The sequence below is a fragment of the Rhinolophus hipposideros genome (assembly GCF_964194185.1).
Source record: "Rhinolophus hipposideros genome assembly, chromosome: 14".
Classification (NCBI taxonomy): Eukaryota; Metazoa; Chordata; class Mammalia; order Chiroptera; family Rhinolophidae; genus Rhinolophus; species Rhinolophus hipposideros.
The window spans coordinates 54,511,641-54,524,157 of record NC_138060.1 but is presented as its reverse complement, the minus strand read 5'-3'; the positions used below and the strand labels follow the sequence as shown (position 1 = coordinate 54,524,157).

The window sequence follows — 12,517 nt, the reverse complement described above, 5'->3', positions numbered from 1 at the left end:
TTGTGCAGAAAGGGAAACTGAGGCACAGCAACAGTGAGAGACTTGCTAGGAGTTCCTCGTGCATCTAGGGCAGAGCCAAGACCCCTCGTCCCCACTCTGACTGTTGTCCCCCACCAGGACTACCAAGGTGGAACGTCTTAGGGACCAGTGCAATCTCCTGACCTCTGACTGCCCCTTCCCCTCCTCCCAGGCCCAGGGCTAATTCTGAGATTTAAAAATAAGCATCCCGAAGATGGCAGGTGTCAGAGACAGCATTATCTTATCTCCCAACCTGTTATTTTTAACACTTAGAACCAGAGTCTGGACAAAAGAGACACCCCACACACACCGCTCCTTCAGTTTTCCTTTGGCCTGAGCCAGGCTCAAATGGCTTCTCCTTAGATCTTTAGGTCAAACAATGAGGACCGGCTCTGGGTTTACTTGGACCCATCCTGGCCGCTTCCTCTGGGCCTGCACCGGGTGGGTCTGGCTGTGAAAAGCAGCTGCTCCCCATCCATGGAATCTGATCTGCGGCTCCAGGCTTGGTTCCACGGCTTCCTGCCTTCCTATGGTCCCAGAGGCCAGCTTCAGCTCTTTTAGTCAGGCTGTGGGACAGTGACAATGTCAGCTGGGGGAGGGGAGTGTTGGTATTGCCAGGACCATGGCTTCCAGTTATCTCCAGGATGCTCCCAGCACAGAAGTGGAATTCCACACTGCCCCTCCTTCTCCCTCTCCTTTCCTTCTCTTGAGCCTGTTGGCTCTGGCTCCCTGGGGTGTGTGTGTGTGTGTGTGTGTGTGTGTGTGTGTGTGTACACACACATGCACAAACAAGCTGGGGGTGTCATGGGAACTTACAGAAAAAATCAACATGTCTTTCTGAAGTGGAGTTGCCACCTTTGGGAGCTGGGCATGGGAATGGGAAGAGGGGGAGATTTATGTCAGGCTGGCCAAGGGTTTTAACTATCGGCCCTTTGCCTGGCCCGCAGGCAGCCTCACCCACTCAGGGCTACTGAGGAAGGGTCTTCAGTGAGATAAGCCTGAAGGCAGGGGGCAGTGCCCCAGTTGTATGGTCAGGGCCTGAGACGGAGCCAGGGCCCTGGAAACGCTCTGGCCAGGGAGCTCAGGGGCTGGGGGTCTCTTCAGCAGGAACCCCAGCCTGTGTCCAGTGTCCCAGAGGCCCACCCAGAGCCCAGGGCCTGGAGCCAGGAGTCAGAGACCGCCTCCTCCGAGTCCGAGGCAGAGGCCAGTGTGGCCCAGGCAGACTGGCGGCAGCAGCGGACAGTGGAGCCCCAGGCCCCAGGGTGCAGTGAGGTAACACACACCTTTGTCCCTGAAGCCAGCGGGGCAGTGCCGCTTGGGCGGGAGCCAGCCTCTGAGCAGTCCCGGCACACGCCTGCGTTGGCTGCTGGAATCCATAGCCGCTGTCACAGGCAGTGTGGGAGACCCGACTGCAGAGGCGAGCATAAGCAGCCCTGCCCTAACAGGGGAGGGATGGGATGGCGTGGAGCCCAGAGCCATGGGGAAATTCTGGAAGCAGCCAACCCCAGCCCGTGATGCAGGACTAACACGAAATCTCTGCGTGTTCACCCTTCCCCACTCAGTCCCTGTGCTTCGGTCCTATTTGGCCAATGTTTGTCCTGTGAATGGCGCCATCCCAGGGGACTTCGGGGAGCTCTGAGAACAAGGTCTTGGCACATTGGCCGCCAATCGTTTCCCACCTGAACTAAAGCAGAGACCGCAAATGGAAGGCCTACTGCAGGGTTTTGTTCTGGCCACAAAAGCATTTTAATTTGAATTAGCTACCAACATTTAAAACCTGGGAGCTTTCATGTTTGTTATCTGCATTTCTGGTTTCTCTTTTAAAAAATTGGAAGACCCTTCCTGCTGAAGACGTTGGTCACTGCCTCCTTACCTGGAGCTCTCTGGTTTGCCTCAGAGCTCTCCTGCCTGACTTCATTCCATTACCTGCCTGGCCCCCAGAAGCATTTGAGTTTGCAACCCCTGAGATAACGGATTATGGCACTGCTAACTGCATGCTCCCTACACACACACGTGCACACACACAGACTCACACCAAGCCTTGTGGAAGGTACAGGTCATGTGTTCAGAGACCGTGCTTGGGGTCCATTGTCCTGCAGCCTGGCCTCAGCCCTCAGTCCAGCCATTGTAACTTGCTCCAGGGGAACATTTCTCCTTTGCTTTGCCTCTTTCTTGGGATGGGCCTATGGGAGACTTTGTGATTATGGCCAGTTTGGGGAGCACGAGGTCCTGATTGTGACTTGTCACGTCTCCCCATGGAAAGTCTGACACTCGAAGGCATGTGGGAACAGCTCCACTGTCTGAAAAGTAGTGTAAAGACCTTCTCCAGCTGTGCGTTTCCCAGCTCAGTGCCTCACAGTGAAGCTGGGAGAAGGGAGTGACCTCAAAGCCACTGGGGACCACAAAAGCAGAGCCTCATCCCTTGGGCCGTGGCTCCACACTGCACCAAGGAGCATGCTCTCTTTTCCCGCCGGGACTCAGTGCTTATCCATCGCAAACCTCAAAGTTAAAGAGCACTTTAAGATACCAGCAGAGTGAGTCATGAAAGAGAAAAGAAGGCTGCTGAGGAGCAGAGGCACACAAGACCTCAGACCAGTGTGTCTCCCAGTGGAGCCTGAACCTAAGCAACAAGGCAGGCCAGCTGAGCTGGGGGACTTAGGGATTTAGATGTGATCTGAAGCAAATGAAGGCATCCCTTCCTTCACAGAAGCCCAGCCCTGCCACCCTTGTCTTTAGAGTGGGTTCCTAGAGGCAGAGCCTGAGACGGACTTCCAGTACAAAGGATTTATTGAGGGAGCGCTTTCAGGAGAGACCCACGAGGAAATGAGAGAAGCAGGACGAGGCAAAGGAAGCAGCTCTGAAAGGCACGGTAGTGGATTCTAGCCTTAGCGTGGTCCCCTCCATATCATTCAGTCACTGGGTGTCAGCCCCTCCTGGCTTCGATCATAACCCAGAAGCCATTTCCAGAAATGGCAGCTCCCTGGCTAGAGACAGTTTTTGTAGAAAGGGTCAGATAAGCAGCCAGTGTTCGCAGCAGCTGGGGATGGGTGCACGGGCCTAACAGAGGGGAACTGGGCAGAGCACCAGCAGTGGCCACTACAGCACGCCTGTACACTCGTGCCTGCCCGTGATACACACAGATACCTGCAGGGCACACCACGTGCACACACCTCTCTATAATCAGGTGACAAGAGGTCAAGGCAGCAGAGCCCTGCCTAGGTAGGCAGGGATGGTTCCAGCACCTTCTCACTCTTACGCCAGGTCCAGCACCCATACAAAGTGGGTGAGAAGCGTGGGCTGGGTTGCTGGCCTGTTCTCTGCATGTCTGACCTTGTGCCTTTGTGTGCCCGCGATCCTGGTTCTGCCTCTGTTCTGGCTGTGGCAGCCTGTTTCCTCTGCGTGTGCCAAGCTAGCCCCACATGTCCGTGTCTCAGAGTGTGTCTGTGTTGCCGCCCTATGTCTGTTTTGTTTCCCGCTGGATGCAGTGTTTTCCCAGACACCTTCACACCCCCTGCACCCCTGCCCTAGACCCCAGCAGATCAGAACCATAGACCCAGACGCCCAGAGGTCCAGCCTCAGCTCAGCCCTGACTGGCGCTAGGGGACCTCCGGGGCAGGTTTCCATCCACCCCAGGTTCAGATTCCCCAGGTGTGCCAAGGAGGGTAGTCTGGGCACCTCCCCTCAGGGAGCCCCAGGCTCGCCCAGACTCTGGGCTAGAGGCTGGAGGCTGCTACGTGGCCCACGCCATGCCCTTGCCCGCCCTACCCCACACTCCTGCCTGCAGACCCACGAGGACAGTTACTCTGAGGGGAGCACTGCAGACATGACCAACACCGCTGACCTTCTGGAGCAGATCCCTGACCTCGGCGAGGATGTCAAGGATCCAGAGGATTGCTTCACCGAAGGTACTGCCCTGGGTGGCCCTTTGCCCCAGCTTTAGCCCTGCCTGGAGGGGCAGGAAGACCAGCAGCTCCTTGGGACACAGGGCCATGTTGCACCCCATCCTGCCCTGGATTCCTGCTCTCCCTCCCCCATTCCTTGTGACCCTGGGGGCTCCCCCATCATGACATGAGTCATGGCGAGTCGGCCCATGGTGTGCTGTGCTGTGCTGGGCAGCTGTAGGTCAGCCGCACCAAGGATGGGTGACACTGTGTTTGTGGCGTGGTAACATGCACGATCTTCTGCCCCACAGCAACAGGAACTGGGTCTAATTCACCCCTTGCCCCTGCACACACCTGCTAGGCCCTCCTCCTTGGGAGCCTAACCATCTGGCCTCTCCACGGAGTGCCTGCTGAGTGCGGGCCACTGCGGACAGCTCCCCGACCCCCACGGCCCCACCCACCACGTTGCAATCTCCCCATCATTGTAATCTCTTTCAATTAGTCATTCCTTCAACCATCCGACCTTCTGCCATCAGACATGGGCATTTGCAGGCCCTGGGCGGGGCCTGACCCCTCTCCTTTTCCCGTAGGCTGTGTCCGGCGCTGTCCTTGCTGCGCCGTGGACACCACACAGTCCCCAGGGAAGGTCTGGTGGAGGCTGCGCAAGACCTGCTACCGCATCGTGGAGCACAGCTGGTTTGAGAGTTTCATCATCTTCATGATCCTGCTCAGCAGTGGAGCACTGGTACGGTCCTGGGGATGCAGGGCTGGGCAGGGAGGGATGGAAGAGGGAGTCTCCAGCTGGAAAGCCAGGTCAGAAACTGGGGCAGAGCCTCTGCTGCAAGTGTGCTCCCCAGGGCCCCTGATTAGGAATCAACTCACAAACTCTCAACATCCATAGAGGTCATCTGTGCAGGCCCCCCTTGTTCCATGAAAGGGAAATGATTTGCCTCAGATCACAGTGCTCAGCTGGCATAGGTCGCAGGTCACCAGTCTCCCACCCCGGCGCTCTGGGGACACGCCCCTTGCACAGCCTCAGGCACTCCCCATTGCCGTGCAGTTCCCAATGCCGGCTGATGCTATGGTGGAGTCTTCAAGGGCTACAGGCCAAGCTCTGCAGTTCGCACATGATCGCATTTCATCCCACAACTACTCTTTGTAGAAACATTAAGTAACTTGCCCACGGCCCCACCACTCACAAGCAACAGATGCAGCATTTGAACCCAGACCGATTTCAGAACCCAGACCGATTTCAGAACCCTGTCTTGACCTTTCATTTGTTCAGTAGGTCTTTTCTAAGCTCTCCTTGAATCTAGTCCCGTGAGCCATGGGGAGCAACAGGAGGAGACCCCTGCCCTGGCATCAGGGGCTCCCAGTCTCGTTGGGGAAGCCAGACTCAGCAAGTGTGAGATAGTCAGAGATCAGCACAAAAGAGAATTGAGCAAGAATAGAGTAGAAGAGTCAGGGCGATGGGAGGTCAGGGGGAACTGGAGCAAGCAGGACAATTCCCTGGAGGAAGCAGGGGGAACTGGATGGTAGAGCACAGGGAGGTTTGTTGAGGCCAGGAGGAACCGTGAGGCCTTCCAGGGACGCCCCATCTGGCTCCCAAGCATTGTGCTCTGATCTCTCAGAGCACTTCTAGGAGGAGATAGAACAGCCCTGGAGAGGGTTCTGGAAGGTGCTGGTGAGCAGGCAGAGGGGTGATCAAAAAGCCAGAAGAAACAAACTTTTCTGGCCCAGGAGGAGCAAGAGCCTGCTATTGTTGAGGAGGTGAGAGCAACTGACAGGGAATGCTTTGGACTCCAGAGTGGGAGAGGGCCATTCTGTATAGGTATAGGTACAGGTGCTTCCCGTGTGCGCCGCCTCCTGTGGGGCAGGCCGTGGGGAGGCACCGTGGCTGCCTTTTCTAAACCTCTGGGCCTCCCACCCTGCCTCACTCCTGTTGCAGAGTGGGCCCAGAGCCATGGCTTGCAGGCTTCGTGTGCTGTTTTACCATTGGTAGCTGGAGCAAAATTTCTGTAGGCTTCAGAGAAGGATGATTTAACAATATGTTAACAAGTTTTGTTTTTAAACAACCACAAACAAGGGCAGCCAGAGCCATTTAGTCTGGGCTGTGGAGGAAAAGCTCAGCCTGGCATAAGTGAGGAGGAGTTTTGGCAAGCGAATGGTGAATCTAATCAGGGTAGACAGCCAAGCACTGTTAAAAAAAAAAAAAAAAAGCGTCAATGATATATTGAGAAAAAGAAGTCTGAGTGTGTTATTTAAAGTTATAAACTTGTTTAACAGAAAGCAGACTATAGATCCCTTCCAAATTGCTGAAGGAAAAAATTCCTTTAAGAAAATAGAGATCTTACCGCAAAAGATAGGACTAAAATAAGCAAAAAGAAAGTATTAAATCAGGAAACAGAAAATAATGTGGCAGAGGCAAGATCAAACATGTGTTTTAATAATAAATTTAACTGGATAAAATTTATCTTTTAAAAGAAAAGGACTCTGAATAGATTTTTTTAAAGAAAACTTCAGTTATGTGCTCTCAACTGACAAACCTAGAACAATGTGACTCACAAATATTAAAAGTGAAAGAATGAGATACATCAGGCAAATGCAAACAATGACAACAAAAATTAGAGTGTTTTTGTTTGTTAATATTAAACAAGGTTGAGTTCAAGGTAAAAAGCGTGAGATAAAACAAAGAGGGTCCAACCTACAATAAAAATGTAACTATTATAAATATATTTGCTTGGGATTGCATAGCACTTATGTAAACCAAAAATCATTGGAAAAACAGAAAAACAATGGCTATAGGGCAATAGTACAGGGAGATTTTACCACACTTTTATTAGTTCTTGACAAATCAAGCAGAAAGACCAAGACAATGAGAAATCTAAATACATATATATATATTTAAATAAATTTGATCTAACCTAATAATAACAAAAATAATAGCTAACACTTAAATAGCATTCACTATGTGCCAGACCCTGTTGTAAACATTTTACAAACGTTAATTCATTTTATTCTCACAATAACCCTATGAGTTAGGTACTATTATTAAGCCTGTTTTGCAGGTAGAAAACTGCCAGATATATCAAAAATAGATTAAAAACAAACCCTTGGAAATGTAAAAGTCATTCTTACACAAATCTTGGATCAAACAGAAAGTAGTTTGGTGGTAGGTTCATGGGTGTTCATTATGTTAATAAGTAAGCAAATAAATAGAGAAACTATATTCATGGGCCAAAGATGACAGTGTGCTATTAATCGAAGATTATGATTCATCACTTTGTAAATTATATAAATGTCTAACCACTATGTGGTACACCTGAAACTAATATAAAATAATATTGAATGTCAACTGTAACTGGAAAAAAAATATTTTTTTTAAATGAAAAAAAATACCAGGGGTGCCAAGAAAAATGTATACAGGTGGACACTTTGGTCAACGTAGCAGTAGTTCGCCATAATCAGAAGTGTCTGGATGCTGTTGGTAACCACTGTGAGCACCTATTATAATTGCAGAAATCAAAAATGTCTTGTATTCATCTTTTGTTGTCGGTATATATTGAGTATTACAATTTTAATAGTTTTTCCTTTCTTAAAATGTGTATGCATTTTTTGGCGCCCTCTGTGTATATTAAGGATCCAAATTCAGTTCGAAGACTGGAGAGCAAAGGGGCAAATATTCCCCAAGGAAAATTATTTAACAAAATACAGCTGCTAACCCAGTATGTGAGCATCCATTTTGGATGCAGGGCGAGGCATGCTGCCTTGGCTGGTGTTCACGCCCTCAGTTTGGACTGAGTACAAGAGGTCCAGCATATCTCAGGGATCAGGAGATCCGGGCTTGGCTGGGCCAGCATCAGATCACTCACAGAGCTAATACCTCAATAGGGATAAATATAATAATTGGTATTTTTATCCCTGATGTGTTTTTGAATTGTCTCTCAGCCAAGCTTGAAAAATAATATATTCTGAGCTATATCAATATAATTTTTAAATTAGTCTGAGTTATTTAAATTATTCTAATACAGTGAAAAAGCCTGAAATTATTTCTTACCCATGCAATAATCGTTCTCATAAAAAAGGCATTCATGCAAAAATTCATCAGCTGAAAAATTGGTGTAAATCAGTTTCAATTCCAAAGTACAACCAATTCATATTGAAATTCTTCTTTTAAAATGGTCAACTTCATGCTGAAGAGGTAAGAAGAAATAATTCACATGGAAATTTTAATTTAATGTCTTGAGTATATTTTTTAAGTGGCTCAGTGTCTGCAAAGTGTCAACAGTCACTTGTACTTGAAGAGAACTCATTGTCTTGATATGTCCATTTACATTTTTTATCTCAAACAGTAAAAGAACAGGAACTTCCTTTTCCACTCCTCTGAATTTTTCATTAAAAAGCTCTGAAAAACCTTTAAAAAAAGATTATGATTCAACCAGTTCTTTCCACCTGAAATCTAGAAAAAGAAGAAATAAAAAACAGAGGTAGAGAAAAAGCTTTGATGGGGGAGGGGGACTAGATAAGTAACAATATTGAGAATATTGCATGTGGGATGTAGGCAAAGCTGTAATAAAAGTAAAATTCATAGACTTACACATTTTTATTATTAAATAGAAAGAACATAAATTAATTATTTAACTCAAGAAAGTAGATATATAACAACAAAATAATCTTAAGGAAAGCAAAGGAAGTAATTAATAACATAAAAACATAAATTAATGAATTAGAAAATAAATAGGAAAACTGATAACATTCCAAAGCAGATTCCTTGAAAAATCAAAACAAGTAGATAAACCACTATCTTGTCTAATCTCTTACATCTCCAGGGGTGTATTATTTCATATACTCGAGGAAGAAAATAATCCCAATCCTATTTAAAATATTCTAGTGTATGAAAAAAGATGCAAAGTCTACAAATTCTTTTTATGAAAGCTAAATAATGCTGATTTTCAAAACCTTAAGTATCCCAAAAGGAAAACTATAGACCAGTTTTCATACACCACACATATGAATAGACAATTTTTAAAACTTTGGTAAGAATAGAAATAAAATATATTTCCTAAATTTGGTGAAAAATTTACTCTCAGATTAACTTCTATCATCATCGTTAGTAGAAAGCACTTGAAACATGTTCATTAAAGTCAGAAATAAGAAAAAGGAAGATTTAACTACTTTTTAGCTGTTATCCATTACTTAATAAAATCTTGAAGTACAAGCCAGTGCAATTAATGAAGAAAACTGAACACACAGTATAAAAATTGGAAAATAGAAGAACTGAAGTTAATATAGTCAAGTATAAAACAAGAGTTAAAAGTAATAGAAATAAACGGAAATGTATCATTAATTATGATGATTGCCTAAAAAAAAATTTTAAACATATTGAAAGCATTGCACGACCAGTTATAAAATATATACACAAAGAATTGTTACTGTTGTTGTTTTATACTAACAGAAACCTTTTAATCACAAGTAACATTTCTTGACTATTCCTTACATGCCAGGCATTGTAAACATAAAGTAACTGGGAATAATTATAACATGAAATGTTTAAGAGGTACATGAAGGAAACTATAAATCTTTGCTAAGGACTGTAAAAGAAGACAAACAGATAGATAAAAATACTTTAAATATAAGCTGGTCTTGGGCAGGAAGACTGTATGCAATAGCATAAATTTTAACTATATCTTTGAGGGAATTTGCCAAAACATTGCTCAAGTTTTATCTTGAAAATTACTAAAAAGGCCAGGAAAATTCATATAATACCAATTCAGGAATAGACAGAGAAGTAGAACCACATAGAGTGGTCTGAAATAGACTTAAGTATACAAACGTAGTATATGACAAAGTTGACTTCTAATCTGTGGATTTTAAGTGGATTTTTTTAATAAAGTGTTGAGACAGTTGATAAGCCAGTCTGACAAAAATATTAAAATGGATATTTGCTGCCTACCAAAATGTATTACATTTTTAAAAATTGTAATATAAAACAATGAAACCAGAAAGTTAAAAAAATAAAAAGGAAAGAAGGGTTATTTTTTTTCTAGCCTTGGAATACACAAGGTTTTACTAAATGAAAAATCATAATAAATGATATAATTATATTAAATTATATAATAAGTGAAAATGAAATGTAGAACTTCAGTATGGCAAACAAAAGTAAAGATTTAAAGGCACACAACTAGGATAAAGCGTATCAAATAAAGAGTTAATGTCCCCAAATAAACCAGACACTCAAGTAAAAAAAAAAAGAAAAAGGCAAAGAAAATAAACAGGCAATTCACAAAGGGAACACTGCAAAAATCCAAGGAAAGGATGTCAACATCACTAGTAATAAATAAAAATATAACAACATACAACTTTTGTTCATTAGGCTGGGAAAGTGACAAAAAAGAAACACCACGAGTGTGAGTGGAATGGTGGAGAAAGAGTCACCTTCATGCAGTGTGGAGGGAGTGTCAAATTGGTGTTCTCCTCTGGAGGTCCTGTTCCCAATCTGTACCAAAAGTACACCTTTGACCTGGTACCTCAATTCTAGGAATTCATTAACAGATAATCAGACACACTGTACATTGCAGTGTTGTTTCTACTAGGGATAAACTGAAAGCAACAGAAATGTTCATTAATAGGTTTATTGGCCAAATAAACAATAGTATGTGCAAATAGTGAAATATTATGCAGCCTTTAAAAAGAATGATATTGTATGTACTCACATTAGTGAGTAGATAAATGTTCAGAAAAGATTGCTTAGTGGAAAAAGAAATTTCAAAGCAAAATATGTAATATATCATAAAATTGTGAGCTCACATACACCCAACACAGTGAGTGTCGAGAATGTGCACCTAAATGTGGGCAATGGTTACTCTAGCGTCATGAAATTGGAGGTGCCTTTTCTCTTTTTCGTAATTTCTATATTATTTAGTTTTTTGATAAGGAGCACACATTTCTGTAATTTAAGAAAATACACCTACTTTGTATCTTGAACAACTGCCAAAGTCCCTTTGAGGACCTGAATTATCTTGTTGTCCTGTGTTCACTGCCCACCTTCCCCACATGTATGCCTTAGCGGTGCGTACTGGGCACTGCTGACAGCGCTAGCTGCCTGGATCACTGCAGCTCACAGAGGCCCCGCAGTCAGGAAGGCCCAGAGCGGCAGGTGGAGGCAGCTCCCCAGGTCCCTCAGTGACGCGTTCCGTTGCCTAGACAGGGAGCCTCAGAGCACACTCCGGACAGGGAACAGTAACTCGAGAGGAGCAGGTACAAATCAGAAGGCTGGAGGTGGAAAAGGGCAGCTGGGAGCCATCCTGGTTTCTCTGTTGGCTTCTGATTTTGGGTTGAGGCCGAAATGAAGAGGTAGAGAAAGACAACGTCTAGTATTTTAGAAACTTGGACTCCTAGATTTGAAGGATTGCAGGAGGTCTGGCTTTATCTAGTCCTGTGTTTTCTAAACTTCCTACCTACAAACGGTCTTTACTACCCTTTATTTAAAATTTTGCTTTAGATCAACACTCATGGTTCTTGTTTGGTTAAATAAATGTATTGTAAAGGGAAACTTTTGACGATTGTTATCATTGGAAACCAATATTGTTGCTTATGAAAAGTAGGTAACTACATAAAGTCAATAGAGTGAACACAAAAAAAAGTGTTACGTTGTTTGCAGCAGAAGGTGGTGAGCTGAGTCCTGCACACCCTCTCTCCTTGTTAAAATGGGAGATCAGCAAGTTCTAGAAAGGTCTTTAACATGCACTGGCCCCGAACTGAGACTTGCTCTTTAAGGCAAAGGAAGAAGTGTACTCACTACACGTTCTGCCTTACTGTCCACACACCACAGTCAGGTCATTTTGTGGTTCACACACTCTTTGGAGAGCGTGGCGATGTCGTCCACCGCTGACCCCGGAGGAGACCCCACATTATGTGTCTCCTCCCCAGTCCCCGCCCTCCTTGGCGGCAGTTCCTGCCAGAGGTGATGCCCCCTGTCGGGTGGGATTGGTGATGATGAGGACACCATGTCCGCTTTGTCCGGCCTGATCTGCAGGCCTTCGAGGACATCTACTTGGAGGAGCGGAAGGCCATCAAGGTTGTGCTCGAGTACGCCGACAAGATGTTCACCTACGTCTTCGTACTGGAGATGCTGCTCAAGTGGGTGGCCTACGGCTTCAAGAAGTACTTCACCAACGCCTGGTGCTGGCTCGACTTCCTCATTGTGGACGTGAGTGTGGTGCCTGAAGGGAAGAGAGGAGGGGGAGACCCGTTGCCAGTGTGAGCAGAAGCTGAGGCAGACGGACGCAGGGACAAAAGGACAGCGCTGGCTGGTGGGAGTCAGCACGTGGAGGCACCGGGCTGTGCGGTGGGACAGGCAGAGAGGAAGGGGGCTGGCATCTGGGGTCACAGAGGACAGTCCCCAGTCTGGAAGAAATGAGGAATAGGAGACCGGGGCCCTGCCATCAGAACCCCCAATTTGGGGAGACAGAGGAGCAGGGGAAAACATAGGCCTGGTCCTCAGGAGTCCCCAGGCTTCTGGAGGAGACGAGACTCCCCATGGGAAAGGGTGAAGAGCAGTCCAGGCAGGGGTGTGGGGCTTACCCTCTCCAAATGGCCAGCAGTCAGGAGGTGGACAA

The 12,517-nt window shown here is 46.0% G+C and overlaps 1 protein-coding gene across 3 annotated transcripts in view; it reads left to right on the top strand.

Annotated features, from left to right (window-relative positions):
* SCN5A (sodium voltage-gated channel alpha subunit 5) overlaps window positions 1–12,517 on the top strand; it is a gene marked incomplete at its 5' end in the record, with an annotated part of 95,655 nt that overhangs the window by 66,542 nt on the left and 16,596 nt on the right. For 2 of the 3 annotated variants that reach the window (XM_081072281.1, XM_081072279.1), the window contains 4 exons: window positions 1,123–1,290; window positions 3,803–3,923; window positions 4,490–4,644; window positions 11,935–12,108. In XM_081072281.1, coding sequence (XP_080928407.1) covers window positions 1,123–1,290; window positions 3,803–3,923; window positions 4,490–4,644; window positions 11,935–12,108 — 618 coding nt within the window. The remainder of the gene's footprint in view (window positions 1–1,122; window positions 1,291–3,802; window positions 3,924–4,489; window positions 4,645–11,934; window positions 12,109–12,517) is intronic. The other variant, XM_081072280.1, reaches the window with a different exon arrangement.